The sequence below is a fragment of the Dictyostelium purpureum genome (assembly GCF_000190715.1).
Source record: "Dictyostelium purpureum unplaced genomic scaffold DICPUscaffold_94, whole genome shotgun sequence".
Classification (NCBI taxonomy): Eukaryota; Evosea; class Eumycetozoa; order Dictyosteliales; family Dictyosteliaceae; genus Dictyostelium; species Dictyostelium purpureum.
Window position 1 is genome coordinate 19,546 of NW_003519431.1, and position 20,090 is coordinate 39,635.

Below are 20,090 nucleotides of genomic sequence, written 5' to 3' on the forward strand. Positions count from 1 at the left end.
TTTTTGTTTTTAAAATTTTAATGATAAAAAAAAAAAAAAACCCCCAAATGAAATTTTTTTTGGTGAACTGACAAATTTTATTTTTTAAAAAAAAAGTTAAAAAATAATTACAACCTTCATTGAGGGTTTTTTACCAAAATTTTGACCAAAAAAAATAAATATTTATTATCCATAATAGTTTTTATGTTTAAGGGGTGGTAAAAATTATTTTCAGGAATAATTTATTTTTTCCTTTTATTACCATTATTTTTCTTAATTAAAAAATTTTTTGGTTTTCTTTTTTTTTTTATAATTTTTTAATAATATTACAATGTAATAAATAATTAATGATTAAATATACATGATTTTATTTTTTAAAAAAAATTAAAAAAACAAACAAATACATTAAATAAATATGTGAAAAAAAACACATATTAAAAATTTAAAAAAAAAAATAAAAAAAAAAAATAAAAAATTTAAAAAAAAAAAAAAAAAGTATTTCGATTTGAAAAAAATAATATTTATTTAATTATTAAATTATTTATTTGTTTTTATATATTATGTTTATAATATATTTAACATTTAGGTAAATTTGATATAAAAATTGATTTCTTTTTTTTTTTTTTTTTTTTTTCTAAAAAAAAAAATTTTTGTTTAAACATTTTACATATTTATTTTTATTTTTGTTTTTAAAATTTTAATGATAATAAAATAAAAAAACCCTCATATGATATTTTTTTTTGGTGAACTTGACAAATTTTATTTTTTATAATAATAGTTAATAAATAATTACCACCCTCATTGATGGTTTTTTATCATAATTTTGATCAAAAAAAATAAATATTTATTATCTATTATTAGTTTTTATGTTTAATGGTTGTTAAAAATTATTTTCATGAATTAATTTATTTTTTCCTTTTATTACTATTATTTTTCTTAATTTAATATATTTTTTGTTTTTTTTTTTTTTTTTTTTTATAATTTTTTTAAACTTTTTTTTTTTATAATTTTTTTAAAATTTTTTTTATTTTTTTTTAAATTAATTTTTTTTTTAACTTCAAAATTTTTTTTTTTTTAATTTAAATTCATCACACATATATAAATTTATTGTTATTATTTATTTTATATATTTTTTACATATTTTTTTTTTAATTATTTATAAAAAGAAAAAAAGAATAGAAGGTTTTTTTTTTTTTTAATTTTAATTTATATTTTTATATACATATATACTATAGAGAATGGTTGTACAAAAAGATGAAACAAAAGGTATCAAATCTTATTACTGTTCAAAAATTGAAGATTTGGAAATTAGAGTAAATGAAAAAGCACAAGATTTAAGAAGATTAGAAGCACAAAGAAATGAATTAAATAATCGTGTTAGAATGTTAAAAGAAGAATTACAATTACTTACCAATCCAGGATCACATGTTGCTGAAGTTGTAAAATTAATGGGAAAAAATAAAGTTTTAGTTAAAGTTAATCCAGAAGGTAAGTTTGTAGTTGATATCGACCCACAAGTTGATGTTTCCAAATTAACACCATCAACAAGAGCTGCATTAAAGCATGAAAGCTACACTTTACACAGAATTTTACCAAATAAAATTGATCCATTAGTATCATTAATGAAGGTCGAAAAGATCCCAGATTCTACATACGATATGGTTGGTGGTTTAGACAAGCAAATTAAAGAAATTAAAGAGGTAATTGAATTACCAATCAAACATCCAGAGCTCTTTGAAAGTTTAGGTATTGCTCAACCAAAGGGTGTTTTATTATATGGTCCACCAGGTACTGGTAAAACTTTATTGGCTCGTGCTGTAGCACATCACACTGATTGTACTTTTATTCGTGTCTCCGGTTCCGAATTGGTTCAAAAATATATTGGTGAGGGTAGTCGTATGGTCCGTGAGCTCTTTATTATGGCTCGTGAACATGCTCCATCAATCATTTTTATGGATGAAATCGATTCCATTGGTTCATCTCGTACCGAATCTGGTAGTGGTGGTGGTGATAGTGAAGTTCAACGTACTATGTTAGAGTTACTCAATCAATTAGATGGTTTTGAAAGCACCAAGAATATCAAAGTTTTAATGTGTACAAATCGTATCGATATTTTAGATCCAGCTTTATTAAGACCTGGTCGTATTGATAGAAAAATTGAATTCCCAAATCCAGGTGATGCTGTAAGTATTTTTATAGTAGTAAATAGTAAAATTTTATTATATTAATTTTTTTTTTTTTTCTTTATCTTTTATAGGGTCGTTTAGATATTTTAAAGATTCACTCAAGAAAAATGAATTTAACAAGAGGAATCAATCTTAAAAAGATCTCTGATAAAATGAATGGTGCCTCTGGTGCTGAGTTAAAGGCTGTTTGTACTGAAGCTGGTATGTATGCTTTAAGAGAAAGAAGAGTTCATGTTTCACAAGAAGATTTTGAAATGGCAGTATCAAAGGTTATGAAAAAAGATTCAGAAAACAATATGTCTATCAACAAGTTATGGAAATAAACACCCTTTTTATTATTTTATTATTTTTTTTTTTTTACATCCACCTAAAAAAACAAATAAACAAATTAAAATAAACAACAAACTAAATAAACAACAAACTTTAACTTTACAATATTGTATTATTTTTTAAATTAAATTATTAAAAAGATAATAATAAATATATTTTTAAAACTTTAAATAAAAAAAAAAAGGTTTTAATACTGTGTTATATTATATTTTTATTTATATATTCAATATAATATATGGCTATAAAGTATCGATTTATTATTATTATTTAAATATCAATTTGGTCATCTAACCAAGATTCATTATCTTTGGAGCTTTCGATTTGTCTATCAACGATTCTTTTACCAGATAAGAAAATCATTGCTTCTTCGTATGTTTGTGGTAAAATTTGTTTGGTTTTTGTAGCTATATTGTTGTTTGTTGCATTGTCGTCTTGTAATGCTTTTTTAGATGGTGAGCAAAGGAAGGTAAAGTTAAATATATTAGAAAGTTTCTTTTCACCAATTAATGGGTTTGTTACATATGCTTTAACTTCGACTTGAGCATAGTAGGCTTTGGTTTGAGATTGAATTGGACATGAATAAACTATCATTGATTCTAATGACTAGAGGAAAAAAAAAAAAAATCAATATTTAAAGTTTTTTTAAAATAATAATTAATTAAACTTACTAAAATATCACCAATTTCTACAGGTAAAAGGAATGAAATATCATCCATGGCAATAAATCTTGGTAGGGACTCATTAAATTTCAATGATACACAACTATAGGCAATTTGGAAACCTTGTCTCATTAAATAGCCACCAAAAATTGAGCCGTTGATATTCTTTTCTTGTGGTTGGCAAAGGATTACAGAATGAATAACAGTAGATTTCATTGGAATTAAGTGTAGGTCATCAGTGAATTGAGGTTGCTTGGCAATTTGGAAGAAATGATGAATGGTTTGTAATTCTGATGGGTTTGGTACAGTCTTTTCTAAAGAGATTTGTTGGTTATTTAAACGAATTTGTTTATGTTTTTTGGCTTCGTCAAAGAGTTTCTTTTCCTGAATTGATTTAACAGCTAAATGGTTTACAGGGGTGGATTTGTTTAAAAGGGGATCACGAGCAACCATTGAAAAGTAGGCAACGAGTACTGGTTCCCATATAAGAGTTTCTGGGTTTTTAGAACGCACTTTGATCATAATTTCCATTGATGTATTACCGACCCAGGTTACTCTACCCTCTAATTTAAGATCCCTATCTGGAATAAGTGGTCTAAGTAGTCTAATTTTATCTACACTTGCTGTAACAATAATTTTTTTAAATCCATCGCCTTCATTTTCGGCATGTTTAAATGAAACATGGGCAGCTAAAGCGTCTAAATCTTCTAATAATCTACCCATTCTTAAATGACCAAATGGCGATAAATACATTTCTCTAAGTGCTAAATCTGAACTAAATAAAAGATCCACCTCGGTATAGCTGTCTGATGGTGTCTTTGTTACTAATGTTGGTACCGTTTTTAAATTTGGGTCAATCTTTTTGTTTTCTCTCGCTCTCCATAAATGATCAGTAACAGCTGTTCGATTTAAATATGATATTTTTTGTTCTTGTGATTCTTGGGTTATTGTGTTTATACTATTGCCATTATTATTATTATTATTATTATTATTATTTCTTATATTAATACTATTATTTCCTAAAGAGAACAAGTTATTATTTATTATTGGGAGAATTGGATATGCTTGATTTTCGATTCTTAAAATACTTTTTTTGAGTGCTTTTGAATAGTCATTTGAGTTTTGAAATGAAACATAAAAAAAACCATTTTCTCCGTCAAAAATTGATTTGATATTATTGGGTGAGATATTTGAATGTTTAAATTCGTTCCAAATATCTTTTGTTGTTATATTGGATGGTAAATTTTTAATTTCTATTGTATTTTCAAAAAAAATATTATTATTATTATTAATATTATTATTGATATTATTATTGTTAATATTTATATTGTTGCACGGTGATGATGCATTGTTATTTGTTGAAAAATAGGATTTGAATAATAAATTATTTGTTTTAATATTATGATTGGAGACCTTAATTATATTTTTTAACATTTTTTTTTAAAAAAAATAAAAAATTTTGATATTTTTATTTTAAATTATTATTATTTTTTTTTTTTCTGAATAATTTTATTTTATTAATTTATATATTTAATAGAACAAAAAAATAAATAGGTTGTTTTTATTTTATTTAAACAGAAAATAAACTTAAAGAAACCAAAAAAAAAAAAAAAAAAAAAAAAAAAAAAAAAAAAAAAAAAAAAAAAAAAAAAAAAAAAAAAATATAAAAAAAAAAAAAAAAAAATTATTTTAATTATTTTTTTTTAATTAAAAACAGTTCATTGTGAATCAATATGGCACCCATTTTGCCAAAAAAAAATACCGAAAATCATTGCTTTAGGGAAATTATTTTTCTTTGTTAACGACTTTATTACAAAGCTTTGTTTTCTTTTTTTATTTTTTAATGTCAATCTTATGTAAAAAATACACAAAAATATCTTAAATTCTTTTTGTAGATTTTATTAAAATTTCCAAATTTAACGACACAAATAATTTTTTTTTTCCATTTCAAACAAACAATAAATAATTAATAAATATATATCACAGAGGGAGGTGTTAATTCAACTTAATCTTTTGTATCTATAGATTACAATTTTATCGAAGTATTTATAAAGGAAAAATTGTGTGTTGGTAATAATTAACCAAAATTGCATTTGCTATTGATCTATATATTTGATTTTTTTATTAAATATAGATAGCTATTTATCTATTATTTAAATCTGTTTTTATCTGTATATTAATTTATTTATTTTTTTAATGAGTTTGGTTATAAAAACTAAAAGGGATCAATATTTAAATATGAACTGCAATAGGCAAATATTTGACATTTGTGGTGTATCAATTTTAATTGGATTTTTTTTTTTTTTTAATAAAAAAAAGGTGGGATGTGTTTTATTATCCCCACATTTTTTATGATAAAGAGTTATCTACAAAAATATATAATGAAAAATAAAATTATTTAACTTCAAAAAATTTGAAAGATGGTGGGACTCTAATTAAATTTTTCCTTTTTATAAATTTTTTTTTTTTTATTTATTATTTTTTATTGTATTTGTATTTTTATATTTTAAAATTAATTTTGAAAATAGTTATTTATAGTGATATAATGAAGATTATATCTTAAACGTTATATTTGTGGTTTAGTATCCATTTTCAATAAGATAGTCACCAAGTTTTTCACAAACAACAGCAGCATTCCCCTATAATTGAAAAAAATAGAAAATTAGGTTTGAGTTATTTGCAAATAAAAATGATGCATGAAATAAAACTTACTGGTTGTTTTGTTTCATCATAGTAACCAATGATAATACATTGGGTGGTCTTAACCACTACAATACCGGTGGCACCTTTTTTACCGTAGATTGAACGATCATCAGCTTTAATAGCCATGTACTTTACTCCGCCTATGTTAATAGTTAATATTGGTTAGTTTAATAAATTAAAAAATGATTAGAAATTTTAAAGATACCTACCAGCAGTAATTCCTTTTGCGAATGAATCAGCTGGGTTTTTATATAAAGCAACAATACCAGCTCCTTCACCACCTTTTAAAGTCCAGTTTTTAGATGTGGCCCATGTACTACCGTCGGCTGCGCCACTAATAATGATAAAAATAAGTTATAAAATCATTATTAATTTGATTTCAATAAAAAAAAAAAAAAAAAAAAAACAATTAAAACTTACATGATAACTGCAGCTGTAATATTTCCAGTTCCAACCTAAATATGAAAAAAGAAAGAGAATAAATAAGATATATACAATATATAGAAACATTTTATTAAAAACTTACTAATTGTTCATCAACATAACCCTGCAAATAAAATAAAGTTTGTTTGTTAGTATTTAATACTTTTTTTTTTTTTATTATTTTTTTATATAACTATAAAATTATTTTAAAAATACTTACTTGCCAGCTCATTTTATTTAAATTTATTTGTTTAACTTGTATTTGTATTATAAAAAAGATAATGAATGAATAATAATAAAAATTCAAAATTTATAAAAACACAAAAATTAATTTTTTTTTTTTTATTAATAAAAAATAATAATAATTAAAGAAAGCTGTTTTTAGAATATAATGTGGGTTAAAAAAACCTCTTATGACCCATTTTTTTTTTTTTTTTTTTTTTTTGAAACACACCTTTTGATTTTTTATAATTAAATAGAGTTTTTTAAAAATTCATTGAATTGGTTAATTTTTTTATTATCAAACCAATTTTGGTTTTTTTTTTATTATAATATTTTTTTTTTTATTATTATTTTTATTATTATGCATTTTATTAATTTAAAAATAGTATAATGTTTTTTTTTATTTAAAATCACAGATTGTGATTGTTTTTTGTTTCCAATCTAATTTCAATCAATTAAAAAATTTTTTTTTTTTTGTGTGTTTTTTGGGGGAATAGGACAAATTACAAATTTATAAACCTTTTTTTTTTTTAATCTATTATAATAATTATTTTTATTAATGATACAATATAAGTGTTGTGATAAATCAAACAAGATCATAATTTTTAAAAAATAAATTTGAAATAAATATGATATTATTGTGAACAAATAACAGTTATTTATATTTATATTTATTTTTATATTTATTTTTTTATTAGTTTGTTTTTTTGTATGAATTAATTGCCAATATTTAAAATGGTATCAAAGATAAATTATTCGATCGATCGTAGTTGTTAAAATGATAACTATAATCATTCTTAAAACCAATGAGTTCTCTTTTAATGTATATCCCAAATTATTTAATGTGAAACCATATAAAGAAAAAATTATTTTTATTTTAATATTAAAAAAAAAATTAAATAAATATTTTTTAAAAATTTTTTTAAATTTTTTATTTAATTTTTTTTTTTTTTTTTTTTTAGTTTCCTTACAGAATTTTCGATAATTAAATTTATTTATATTTTTTTTTCATATATTATCAATATCCATAAAGATTGTTAAGTTTACAAATATAACATAAAACAACATAATAATAATAATTATAATTATAATAATAATAAAATAATAATAATAACCTCTAAAAACTTAAAAATAAATAATAATATAATAAAATATACAATTTTTATCAAAGAAATGCCAAAATATTATTGTGACTATTGCGATAAATATCTTACACACGATTCTCCATCAGTAAGAAAATCACATACTGTTGGTAAACAACATAAATTAGCGGTTCAATTATATTATCAACAATTTGAAGCAGAGTTTACCCAAAGTTTAATCGAATCAAGATTAAAAGAGTATGAGGAAAATAAAGGTAGAATAGGTAATCAAATAAGCTATGGTATGTATCAACACACTGTTTATAACGTAAAAGTATTATTTTAATATTAACTGTTTTATTATTATTATTTTGTTTTTGTCATTATTTTAGCTCCACCAATGTATCAACAAGGTCCACCACCACCAAATTACCAACAAGGTCCACCACCACCAGGTGGTATGCATTATCAACAGGGTCCACCACCACCAAATTATCAAAGTAGAATGCCTCCAAATTACCCACCACCACACCAAGGTCATCACCATCATCATAATAATAACAATGGTCAACTCTCAATCCCTGGAATGTAATCGAATTGCAGTTATAATATATTTATATAAAAATTTAAAAACACATAAATATTCAAAACAGAAAAATTTTAAAATTCATGTATAGATAAACATTATAGAACAAAAATAGGTATCATAAATTATGATATCAGGTAATGGATTTTTATGGATCATTAAAAAAAAAAACATAAAATAAAAATTGAATGTAAATAATTAGAAATAAATAAATAAATAACCAAATCAGAATAATGATGGTTCAAAATAATAATTTAAAATTTTAAGATAATTCCACTAATTGAACACCAAATTTTTATTTTTTATTTTTTATTTTTTTTTATTAATTTTTTTTTTAAAAATTTTTTTATTTTATTAAATTTTTTTTTGTTCAATTTTTTAATTTAAATATTTAATATTTATTTCTTCCAACAACAAATAAAATGAATTACATAACAAATAAAGAACATTTCAGTCATATCAAAACTCATGCTTTGGGATCACTCCAATATATAAATCAACGTCCATTATTAAGATGGTTTTTACTCAGTGCAGGTTTCTTTACATTAAAGAAAATTGGTAAAATTATTAAAAACAGAGTAAAGAATAACACAATTTTAGAAATTGACTTCACTCAAAACATTGATACCTCAGATGTAAGAATTTTAATCAAGAGTTATTCTAATATATAAAGATGTTTTTATATTAACTTTTCAATTTTTATTTATTTCCAGGTTGGTATGAACCCGATTGAAAAAATATTCGAACCAAATACAATTACATTTAAAGATATTTTAGAGTCATTAGAAAAAGCCTCCACTGATAAAAAAATTATTGGTTTAATTGTTAAATTGGGTGGGGAAAATCAATTAAGTTTATCAAATATTCAAGAATTTAGAAATGCAGTCCAAGCTTTTAAAAAGAGTGGCAAGAGAGCAGTAGTATTCACTGATTCATTCACTGAGGTTGGTAGTGGTATTGCTAGATATTATTTAGCTTCAGCTTTTACCGATGTATATATGTCACCAGCAGGTACTGTAAATCTTATTAATAGTCAGTATGATTTTGCTTTTGTTAAAGGTACTCTTGAAAAATTAGGTGTAGTTCCAGATGCTCTTACAAGAAAAGAATATAAGGTAAATATCTATTCTTTTATTCGTCTATAATTAATATTTAATCATTTTATTAACCTTGTTTTTCTTTTTTATATAGAGTGCATTAAATAGTTTAATTAATGAAAAATTAACAGAGGCAGAAAAAGAATCAATGAATGCAATTTTCAAAAGTTTATATGATCAAATTATTTTAGACATTAGTAAAGATAGAGGTTTAACAGTTGACCAAGTTAATGGTCTTTTTGAAACTGGTCCATTTTCAGCAGACAAAGCATTAGTTAATAAATTAATCGATGCCACATTATATTCAGATGAAGTTTATACAACCACATATGAAAAATTAAATATTGCTAAAGAGAATGCTAATCTTTTATTTGCCCACAAATATAATCAAAAATCACCAAGACTATACTCTAAAAAGAATAAGAATCTTATTGCTTTAATTAACTGTGAAGGTACCATTCATCAAGGTGCTGGTAAAACTAAATTTAATGGTGGTCCATCGATTGGTTCAGACTCATTAGTCTTAGCCATTAGATCAGCTGTTCAAGATAAAGATGTTAAGGCCATTATTCTTCGTGTAAACAGTGGTGGTGGTAGTTATATTGCTTCTGACCTTGTTCATCACGAAATTGAAGCTGCCAAGAAAGCTGGTAAAAAGATTGTTGTCTCAATGGGAACATATTGTGCTAGTGGTGGTTATTTCATTGCTTGTAATGCCGATAAAATTATTGCTTTGGGTGCTACTCTTACTGGTTCTATTGGTGTTTTAACAGCTAAATTTAATCTTCAACCAATGTGGAAAAAGATCGGTGTTACATTTGATGATCTTCGTCTCAATCCAGATGGCACTAAAGACAATGCTACATACTTTTCATCACTCCATAATTATAATGAAAAACAATTATCCGATGTTAACAACTATTTAGACTTTATTTACGAAGATTTCACATCAAAGGTTAGCAAAGGTAGAAGACTCACACGTGATCAAGTCGAAGAAATTGCTCGTGGTCGTGTTTGGACAGGTAGCCAAGCTCTTGACAATGGCTTGGTTGATAAAATTGGTGGTATTAAAGAAGCAATTGAGGCTGCCAAAGAGCTCTGCTCAATGCCATCAACTTCAACACCATATGTTGTTACTTATCCAAAAGAAAATATTGTTCAAGCCCTTCTTTCACAACCAAATAGCTCTAGAGATCTTGAAAAACGTGGTTTACCAGTTCAAAGCAGTATTAGTTTATCAAGTATTGGTGTTGTTACATCAATTTTCACAAAATTCACTTCATTATCGAAATTGGTTTTGGGTTTACCACAAACAAAATCTATAGTTTCAAATTTACAAACTACCTCTGATTTATCAATGGATATAAATCAAACAGTTGTATCGAATTCATTTTTATAAATATTAGTGTTTGATTAAATAAAGACAATTTAAAAACTTTTATAATTACAAAAAAACCCTTTGGGTAATATATTTTTATTAGGATTTAATTGATTTTAATTTAATTTTAATTTCGGTTTTATTTTTTTTATAAAAAACCGCACCAGCAATAACTAAAATTGAAACTACAACCACAGGTACAACCACAGCTACAGGAACAACCCATTTTCTTGATTGGCATGTTGATTTAAAATCAGGTGAAACCAAAACAGAGAAATCTATATAATTTTAAAAAAACTTGGTTAGGAAAAGTTAATGAATATTTAATATTATAAATCACTTACCTGGATCTAATAAACATTCATTCATAAAGTGAGGAAGGTTAAGAGCAATTATTAGCGAGTCTTGGGTTTTAGAAAATATAGAGGTTTGGAGGGATGTTGGATTACCATCGGATATTACTCTGTTTATAAATTTCCCATTTAATATTTTTTCATTTTTTCTGATTGTTATAAAGTTTAATGTTGAGTCTTTAATCTCTGTGGTATCAATATTAGTATTTTGATTGTTGCATCCATTATCATATCCATGATCTTCAGTTTCGTTTGCTGATGACTGAATTAACAATTGTAATGAGTTTAATGCACTGGCATATGTATAGTTGCTAATTGAAATTGATAATTTAATTGATCCTGCATCAACTGTAAAATCTACACCTGCAAAAGAAAATTGTTTATCTTCTTTAACTTGTTCAATAACTGATACAATTTTACAAGTGGAGTTAATTAGATTCTGTGAGAAAATATATACATTTTCGTCATTTGATTCGTTTTCGTTATTGGCCCAAGAGCTAACAAGTGAATGGTTTTTAATGATATTTCCTATTATATCAATCTCTAATAAAGATATAAATTTGATTTCAAAATTTGTTTGTTCGTTTGAGATAATACTACTACCGGTAGTTTTGTCTATTGAAACTATATTTTTAAGATTTTGATCATTATTCTTTAAAATGGAGCAATCTATACCACTATAGTTATTTTTGCAATTACATATTCCAACCTTGGTGTCACAAATACCTTGTTCTTCTTTGGTGCAACTATTTGGGCAGCTTTGTATTGGATCTATATACATAAATAGTGATTTACTTGACCAAGAATATTCATTTTGTGTTATATTTACTTGTTGAAAACCGGAGCTATCAGTTCCTTTTAATGTGCAGTTGATTAGTTTTTCATCTACATAGGTAACGATGCAATTTATGCCACCAATGGTCACAGCTAAATTTGAATGAGTCGAACCAAAAAATCCAAATATTTGAACTGTACCCTCTGAATTTTTTTCAATTGGTATAATTGAGCTGGAATATTGTTTTATATTGGGGATGCAAGTACCATTAGAGGATATACAGATACCATCACAAACTCCACATTCTACAATATTATTAAGTTGATTTGGAGTAACCGTAATTTGGGTTTGTAAACCAGCGACATTGATAATGGTAATCAAATCCTTTTTATCTGAGGTAAAAGGAGAGGGCATAGAGCAAATAATTTGATCAAAAGTTGCACTTTGTATTCCACAAACTACAGACTGTATTGTAATCTTTATTGTTGAGGTATTGTAGGCAAAATAAGATCCAATAAAAGTAAAAGTATCGTATGTAGATGAAACCTGTGATACCTTTGGTGCAGTTTGTGACGTAAAGAGTGTGATATTTTTATCGAGTGATGTAAATCTAATTAAAATTATATCTGGTGTAGTTGATGGAATAAATTCTGCTTCATAAAGACTATAGCTTATCCATTTCCAGGTCATAGATGGGGTGGAGGAAAATGGATTATATAGTGAAAGCCCCAAATATTCACCACTTAAATACATTCTATTAATTGTTCTATTTACAGTTAAGGTTGGTGTAATTATACAATCTTTAAAAAAAAATAGTAAGTAAATCATATGGTGAAATATTTTTTTTAAATAAATACAAACCATTTGGAGTGTCTAGAGATGCAAAATTATTTGATTTAAAATACATCGAATAAGAAAAACCCGAAAAGAAACAGCTAAAGCATTTTGGGATGGGGTCAACAAATTGATTTGATGAGAAATCGAATGATTGTAATAGACACCATGACTCATCAATTGTTCCACTTAGTTTATTATTTGAAATATCTCTTTTAATATTTTAAAATGAAAAAAGTATTAATAAAAATTTTTAAAAAAATATTAATAATTTTTAATAAAAATAAATATTTACAATTTTGTTAGGCCACTATAATAGTCAGTATATTTTCCTAGGATGTCTCCACTTAAATTGTTGTTCTTCAAAGAAAGAGTTTTTAAACCAGAATGCTTGGGAATAGAAGTAAAAGACCCATCTGTGATAATACTTTTGAATGGAAATTAGAATTTTTTTTTTTTTTTTTTTTTTATGATAAATATATTTCTCACATTTCGGTTAATGTAGATTGATAATTTTTAAATGGAATTTCCCCATTAATAGAAAAAAGGTTTGATACATTCGATAGAGATCTATAAAAAAAAATTTATTAATAAGAGAATTCTTATCAAAATAAATATTTAAGAAAAACTTACAAAGAATTACTAGCAAATTGGCTTAAATCAATATAGTCTGATGGTTTATCTAAATAACCAGTAAAAACTACTCGAGAATTTAAACTTGTTTTTTTAAATGGAAAGGCAACAGAACCATCTAAAACCCTTAAACTAATTGAAGAATATTGGGGAAGAATAGATAAATCATTTAAATTTGAAAGAGATGATGCATCAAAACCTTTGCCTAAATTTATTTGGCTAAATAAAATTATTAATTTAAATTTTTACTATATACTATTACGTACGAAAAAATAATTACTTACATTAATGAGGGGCGAAATAAGCTGCTAAAAATTGGTACGTTGGAGGAATACAAAATCAATGTTGTTAAACCAATAGCACTGGTTAAATCGTTGTCGACATATGGATATAAAAATGTTTTGTAGGGATTGCTATTTTCGTACATTTCAAAATTTTTTATATAACTTAAAGCGACTAAAGAAATATTTGTTTTAAAAGGTTCAACTAAATTTAGAAAATGAACCTCTCGAGTAGCTGAATAAGGAATATTTGCATATATATTATAGCAATTGTAAAAATTTACTTTAAAGCTTGAAATGGGTCTTTGTGGAGGAGTTCCAACTACATTATCTTTTAAATATATACCATTTAAATCTATATTTGATAATACTGTGAAGCAGCTAAAATCGTCATAGCCAATTAAATCTTGATTTATTGTATTTAAATTGATATAATTTATTGTTCCATTGGAATTACATACAAATTTTGAACAAAAATCTTTATAACCTAAATCTCCATTGATTGCCAATGGATAACCAACCTTACTTAATAAATTATCTGCACATGTATCTAAAAAAAAAAAAATTAGTAACTGTATTATTAGAATAAAGTTTTAAAATTTTTTAATAAATTACATTCTTCGTCTATTAGCTTTACAGCTAGTGAATTATTTATTAATATTATTAATATAAATAAAATATTTATTTGGTTCATTATTTATTTCGGTCATTTGAAAAAGTGGATCAAAAAAAATATATTTTTTTATTTTTTTATTTTCTACCCAAAAAAAAATATATTTTTTTTTAAAAAAAAATAAAATTTTGGCACCACCCTTGTCAAATTTACCCAAAATTTTATTTTTTAAAAAAAAGGGTGAGAAAATATTAAATTGTTTTAAAAAATATTTTTTTTTTTATTTTTTTAATTTTTTAATTTTTTAATTTTTTATTTAAATTAAATAATGTCAAGCAATAATAATAATGAATCTCACAATTTAGAAATAATAAACCATGACAAAAATAAAAAAAATTTAATTATAGGGTTAACAGGAAGTGTTGCAACAATTAAAGCAAAACTATTAGTGGAAAGTTTAATAAATTCATATAATATTATAGTTATAACAACAGAAACATCATTAAAGTTTTTATCAGAATCAGATATTCAATATATATCAAGCAAAGCTAAAATATATAACGACAAGGATGAATGGGAATCACATGTAGATATATTTAAAAGATCTGCACTTCACATAGATGTAATATCATCATCATTACTACAATTAACTTTATAAACTAATATCTTTTTTATTATTTAGTTAAGAAAATGGGCAGATTCAATTTTAATAGCGCCATGCTCAGCAAATACTTTGGGTAAAATTTCAAATGGGTTATGTGACAATTTATTAACATCATTAATTAGAGCATGGGATTATAAAAATAAGAAATTAATTATAGCACCAGCAATGAATACAATGATGTGGGAGAACCCATTTACCAGCCGCCATATCGAAACAATGAAACAATTATCAAACAATGTACTATTTATAGATCCAATTCAAAAGAAATTATTTTGTGGTGATATTGGTATGGGTGCGATGGAAGAAGTGCCAAAAATAGTAGAATATATAATCAAAAATGTGTAAATAAAAATAAAATAATAAAAACTATAATTTTAATAAAAAAACAAAATAATAAAAACTATAATTTTAATTTAAATAAAATATATATGAATTTTTTTTTATAAAATTAAATATATACATGAATAAACTTTTATTTTTATCCTACAAATTATTTTAAGATTTCTTTTTTAAAGTTTTTAATAACCAAAAACCAGATTTTTTGTTTTGTTGTTGTTGTTGTTGTTGTTGTTGTTGTTGTTTTTGTTGTAAAGTATTATTATAACTTTCATTATTTACATTGGTACTATTGCTACTGTTATTGTTAGAATTATTATTGGTTGATTCTTTGCTTTCAATATTATTTATATTGCTATTATTATTTTCTACACTATAGTTGTTCATATTATTATTATCTTCAATTGTTTCTTTTTCATTATTTATTGTTGGTGGATTTGGAGAGGATATTGGTTGGGGATTTGTAACTGAATTTGAAAATAATGGTGAGGCACTGTGACTACTTGTTGCAATTCTACTACTAATATTATTTGTTGTTGATGATCTATTAAAGGTATGATTTGTAATAACCGAGTTCATATTGTTTTTAACAGAGTTAACTGGACTTTGAGAGGGACTATTATTTTGTGAACCAGAATAAGATAGGTTTAATGATGATCCACCATAATTATTATGAGTTAACTGTTGTTGTGGAGATTGGGACTGTGATGACAATGATTGTTTTTTACCATCACTAGTTTCTTGTTTCTTTCTTTGTTTTTCAATTTTTTCCAATTTCTTTTTCTTTTCATCTCTTTCTTTCTTTAGATCTTTAATAAATTTACTTGTGAAATTTTGTTTAATAAATAATTCGTTCTTTAACAAATCATTCCAATTCTTTTTCTTTGACATCCATTCCAAACAAATAGACCACATATCTTGAATAGCACTAGAGGATGATGAATTGCTAACCCAATTCTCTTTAAAGTGTAAAGAGTTATTTTCAAAGATGGTTTTGATTACTGTAACGATTTTTGAAACATCTAAAATATGGTAAAGTAAAACAGCAGAATAATGTTGTAATGTTTTGTGAGAGATTGTGTATGATAATTTGGAGAGTGTTAAAATATCAATGACATCTAATTGTTCATTATTACTATTTCTAAATTTAAATACTTCTGATGGGGTAAAAACTCCACTGCCGAGAGTATTGGTGACACTTGATGATGGTGGTTGGCATGGATTGGCAAAAACAATACTTCCACAATATAAAAATTCGAGTAGTGCTGTTAAAACCCTATGATTTACATCGCCAATATCAATATTCCAAGCACATGGATGGAAACCAATTTCGCTGCCTAAAGCTGGTGATGATGGGCATGACATTTTTCTTGGAGTATGTTCGATATTACCAATATTGAAACCACCGTTGATACTGCTATTACTTTGAACGCTTGTACCATAAACTTGTGTACTACTTTCCTTATCTTTGCCGTTTGATGTAGTGGTTGTGGTGGTTGTGGTAGTGGTGGTAGTGGTAGTGGTGGAGTTTGAGGGTGGTTGGTTTGGGAATACTGAGATAATTGTTTTGGTTGGTGCAAATTGATGAGTTTCAAAATGATTTTTAAAGAATGGTGAACGAGCTGCTAAAATAACACTATGTGCATAAATTCCAAAGCCTCCTTCGCAAATGAATAAAACATCAGCACCCATACTTGAACCAACTTGACGGTATAAATAGCTAGCCAAATCGAGGGTTCCGTGTCTTGGTCTATTTGGTGAGATATTACAAACTGAATCAATGTTATAAAGAGAACAAAGATCGCTAAATTCAGAGAATTTACTTGAACTTGAAACGATTTCACGTGGTACTTCACTAGTGTATGCATAATGTAAAATTGCTTTAAACAATTCATATGATACACCTTTTTCGATTGGAATACGAATTAACTGACCCGGATTTACCACACTACCCATTCTTGAACGAGTTCTATGTCTGCCGTAATAAGAACTATCATCATCATCGGTAAAACTAGCATCTTCTTGGTTATAATAGCTATCTGATACATAGCTTGTTGATATTTGATTTGAAATATTTGATGCATGTAATTGGCTTCCCATATAGCCAGCGAGGTATTGCTGATAATGGGATCCATAATTACCATAATAGCCTCCACCTGCATTACCGACACCATTTCCGTGTGATACTCTATAGGTATGAATTAATTCTCTAAAAATTTTGAATTGTCTTAAAATAACAGTGTGAGCATAAATTTCTTTACCTTCGACATTGAAAACTATATCACAGTATTGGCCATCCAAGCTAAATCTAAAATCATTTCCTAACGGATCGAACGGAGTCTTTATATCATTTGGATCATTAAAAAATTTGAATGTGAAATTTGGTGGTCTTTTTTCCCTACTTAAAACTTCCACACAATCAAAATGACCAAACAATGATGCTAAACATAATGCTGTCATACCCATATCATCTTTAATAAATGCTGTTTTTCTTGATGCTGATCCAATTAAAACTTGTAAAATTTTAGAATGACCTGAATATGCTGCAACATGTAATGGAATTCTTCCTTTATTATCGGGCTATAATATGATAAAAAAACTATTAATTTTTTATTTTATTTTTTTTTTATAATTTATACTTTTTGTTTTTTTTTTACTACTTACAATAAATAAAATTAATTCAGACTTTATATCTTTTTTAACTGATTTACCATTTGATAAAATCGATAATGAAGGAGATTTAGTTTTATTGGCATAAAATAAAATAATTTCCATAAAATTTCTTTTACCATGTTGAGCAGCAATATGAAGAGCAGTTGAGCCATCAATATCTTGAGAATAAATATTGCAACCACGTTGGAGAAATAATTCACAACAAGTAAAATATTGATCGATTGTGGCATTGATTTCCTGGCTGTTATAAAGTGAGCCAGAATTACTATTATTAATAGGACTAAAGAAAACGGTTAGATGAAGTGGTGTACATTCACTACGATCAACTGAGTTTACATTTCCTTTACTCTCTAATAAAAGTCGAACAATTGAAGAGTAACCTTTGATTGCTGCTAAATGAAGAGGATTTCTACCCATTGATTTATTTGCAAGTGCAACTTTAGAACCACGCATCAATAATGTTGATACTATCGAAAATAAACCTCTATCTACTGCATAGTGAAGTGGGGTTTCTAAATTATTATCTTTTGAATTTACTTGGGCACCATGATATAAAAGAATGTCAACACAAGGTACATTTGCACATGCTGCATAATGAAGTGGGGTTATTCCGTTATTATTAGTTCCATTAACTCTGCCACCTCTATTAACGATATGTTTTATTGCTTGGGAATTACCAATAATCGAAACTCTATGTAAAATACTATTTCCTTCTATATCCTTGGTATTAACATCTTCATAACTTATTAAATTTTTAATTTCTTCTTGTAATAAAACTGCATGTAATAACGGTCTTTCTATTGATCCCTGTTGTCTCTGTCTTGGCTGTCTTTGAACTCTTGAACCTTATTAATGGTACTGAAACACTTCTTGGGGAACTATTTAAGTGGGGGTGCACCATTACTCGTTTGTTGTGTTGGTGGTGGTGTTTGTAATGGTGGTATTGATGGTATTGATGGTATTGATGGTGGTAATGGTGATTGCTGGGGTGGTTGTAAAGTTTGTTGTTGTTGTTGTGACGATGATAAGGATGGTGATGACGATGCAGAAGCTGGTAACGATGCAGGTGGTGACGTTGAAGTTGAAGCTGGCGTGGTAGTTGTTGTAGTGGTAGTAGTTGTCGTAGTGGTTGTAGTGGTGGTGGTAGTTGTAATGGAAGAAACTGGTAGGGTTGTATCAAGTGATAGTGAGGTGGTCTCGGGTATAGTTTCACTACCTAAACTATTAATAGAATCATTTAAAATAATTGGTTTGTTTTCTATATTATCTGCCTCTCCTTCTTTTTCTTCATTATTAATATTATTATTATTTAGTATAAAATCGCTTTCTTTATTTATTATGGTTTCCTCTACTAATGTACACTCTTTATTATCTTCACCATTATCTATATCTGCACCATTATAACAATTATCAATTTCTTGATTTTGATTATTATCGCTTTCAGTATTACTATTTTTTTCTATATATACACTATTATTATTATTAGATTCTATAAAACTATTACTTCTAAAAAATTGACTAGATGACCTTAAATTTATTGGGCTATCTTGTTGTATTGAAAAGTTTATATTAAATGATGAGGATCTGGTATATTTTAAAATATCATCATTTTTAATAAATGAAAAAACTGGTGAGTTTGGCATTGATGATGATTTATTTAATTTGATTGGTTGAAATTCATTATTACCATCATTATTGCTAACATCATAGCTATCATTGACATCAATAGTGTTATTATTACTACTATTAATACTACTATAATTATTATCTATACCATTTTGAATATTTTGAAGGATTTCAATTATTTCGCTAATTGAACTACTATCTTTATTATCTTTACTATCACTTGTGGTGCTATTTGTACTGCTGCTGTCACTATTTTTTTCGCTACTTTCACTGATACCACTATTTCCTTTGGTACTTTGAGATAAGTCTTCAAGATCTTTATTTTCAAAGCTGCTACTATTATTTATTATTATATTATGTGAAGAGATGTCATTGGATTCTTTGATAATATTTTCATTTATTAGTGTGTCATTTTGATTACTTATGTTATTACTATTATTTTCCTTTAAATCAACTTGATGATCAAGAAGCAAAAGCATTTTCTATCTATTATTATAATTATTTATTATTATATTATTACTATTATTTAATTAACTACTATTATTATTTATACTATTTATTTTAATTTTATTTTATGTGAATGTATAATTAATTAAATGGCAAAAATTCTAAACTATACAATAATGTTATTGTTTTTTTTTTATATACAAAATTTTT

The 20,090-nt window shown here is 25.4% G+C and overlaps 8 protein-coding genes across 8 annotated transcripts; 4 read left to right on the top strand and 4 right to left on the bottom strand.

Annotated features, from left to right (window-relative positions):
• The first annotated feature begins 1,072 nt into the window (after positions 1-1,072).
• DICPUDRAFT_91882 (26S proteasome subunit ATPase 5) lies at positions 1,073-2,623 on the top strand. The gene is made up of 2 exons (XM_003287207.1): positions 1,073-2,162; positions 2,237-2,623. Exons 1-2 carry the CDS (start codon positions 1,218-1,220, stop codon positions 2,486-2,488), a joined length of 1,197 nt encoding a protein of 398 aa, XP_003287255.1. The 5' UTR covers positions 1,073-1,217; the 3' UTR covers positions 2,489-2,623.
• Positions 2,624-2,762: 139 nt separating this feature from the next.
• On the bottom strand, positions 2,763-4,588 carry DICPUDRAFT_151354 (uncharacterized protein; the record flags this gene model as incomplete). The annotated part of the gene is made up of 2 exons (XM_003287230.1): positions 2,763-3,098; positions 3,164-4,588. The coding sequence occupies 2 exons, from the start codon at positions 4,586-4,588 to the stop codon at positions 2,763-2,765; spliced, it is 1,761 nt and encodes a 586-aa protein (XP_003287278.1).
• Positions 4,589-5,594: 1,006 nt separating this feature from the next.
• On the bottom strand, positions 5,595-6,548 carry DICPUDRAFT_91884 (uncharacterized protein). Its single transcript, XM_003287231.1, has 6 exons — positions 6,504-6,548; positions 6,384-6,407; positions 6,278-6,312; positions 6,067-6,191; positions 5,867-5,997; positions 5,595-5,793 (listed from the first exon to the last, which is right to left on the bottom strand). Exons 1-6 carry the CDS (start codon positions 6,510-6,512, stop codon positions 5,734-5,736), a joined length of 384 nt encoding a protein of 127 aa, XP_003287279.1. The 5' UTR covers positions 6,513-6,548; the 3' UTR covers positions 5,595-5,733.
• A 1,127-nt stretch (positions 6,549-7,675) lies between these two features.
• On the top strand, positions 7,676-7,930 carry DICPUDRAFT_32190 (uncharacterized protein; the record flags this gene model as incomplete). The annotated part of the gene is made up of 1 exon (XM_003287208.1): positions 7,676-7,930. The coding sequence occupies one exon, from the start codon at positions 7,676-7,678 to the stop codon at positions 7,928-7,930; it is 255 nt and encodes an 84-aa protein (XP_003287256.1).
• A 662-nt stretch (positions 7,931-8,592) lies between these two features.
• Positions 8,593-10,666, top strand: DICPUDRAFT_78124 (uncharacterized protein; the record flags this gene model as incomplete). The annotated part of the gene is made up of 3 exons (XM_003287209.1): positions 8,593-8,805; positions 8,884-9,285; positions 9,362-10,666. 3 exons carry the CDS (start codon positions 8,593-8,595, stop codon positions 10,664-10,666), a joined length of 1,920 nt encoding a protein of 639 aa, XP_003287257.1.
• A 96-nt stretch (positions 10,667-10,762) lies between these two features.
• DICPUDRAFT_15185 (uncharacterized protein) lies at positions 10,763-14,066 on the bottom strand (the record flags this gene model as incomplete). The annotated part of the gene is made up of 7 exons (XM_003287232.1): positions 10,763-10,923; positions 10,990-12,573; positions 12,635-12,819; positions 12,903-13,034; positions 13,097-13,177; positions 13,241-13,459; positions 13,525-14,066. Coding segments are annotated over 7 exons (2,904 nt in total), but the record flags the coding sequence as incomplete, so codon positions are not given.
• A 396-nt stretch (positions 14,067-14,462) lies between these two features.
• DICPUDRAFT_54757 (uncharacterized protein) lies at positions 14,463-15,217 on the top strand (the record flags this gene model as incomplete). The annotated part of the gene is made up of 2 exons (XM_003287210.1): positions 14,463-14,756; positions 14,817-15,217. The coding sequence occupies 2 exons, from the start codon at positions 14,463-14,465 to the stop codon at positions 15,141-15,143; spliced, it is 621 nt and encodes a 206-aa protein (XP_003287258.1). The 3' UTR covers positions 15,144-15,217.
• A 76-nt stretch (positions 15,218-15,293) lies between these two features.
• Positions 15,294-19,912, bottom strand: DICPUDRAFT_97659 (uncharacterized protein; the record flags this gene model as incomplete). Its single annotated transcript, XM_003287233.1, has 3 exons — positions 15,294-17,714; positions 17,799-18,652; positions 18,712-19,912. 3 exons carry the CDS (start codon positions 19,910-19,912, stop codon positions 15,294-15,296), a joined length of 4,476 nt encoding a protein of 1,491 aa, XP_003287281.1.
• Between the last annotated feature and the right edge of the window lie 178 nt (positions 19,913-20,090).

What these genes read in the sequence shown, in the direction of transcription:
- DICPUDRAFT_91882 (XM_003287207.1), top strand. Translation starts at nt 1,218, where the DNA reads ATGGTTGTACAAAAAGATGAAACAAAAGGTATCAAATCTTATTACTGT. An exon ending in TCCCAAATCCAGGTGATGCT is followed by an intron (nt 2,163 to 2,236) that starts GTAAGTATTTTT and finishes TATCTTTTATAG; the next exon opens with GGTCGTTTAGATATTTTAAA.
- DICPUDRAFT_91884 (XM_003287231.1), bottom strand. An exon ending in GTTATGTTGATGAACAATTA is followed by an intron (nt 6,313 to 6,383) that starts GTAAGTTTTTAA and finishes TTTCATATTTAG; the next exon opens with GTTGGAACTGGAAATATTAC. An exon ending in ATTACAGCTGCAGTTATCAT is followed by an intron (nt 6,192 to 6,277) that starts GTAAGTTTTAAT and finishes TATCATTATTAG; the next exon opens with TGGCGCAGCCGACGGTAGTA.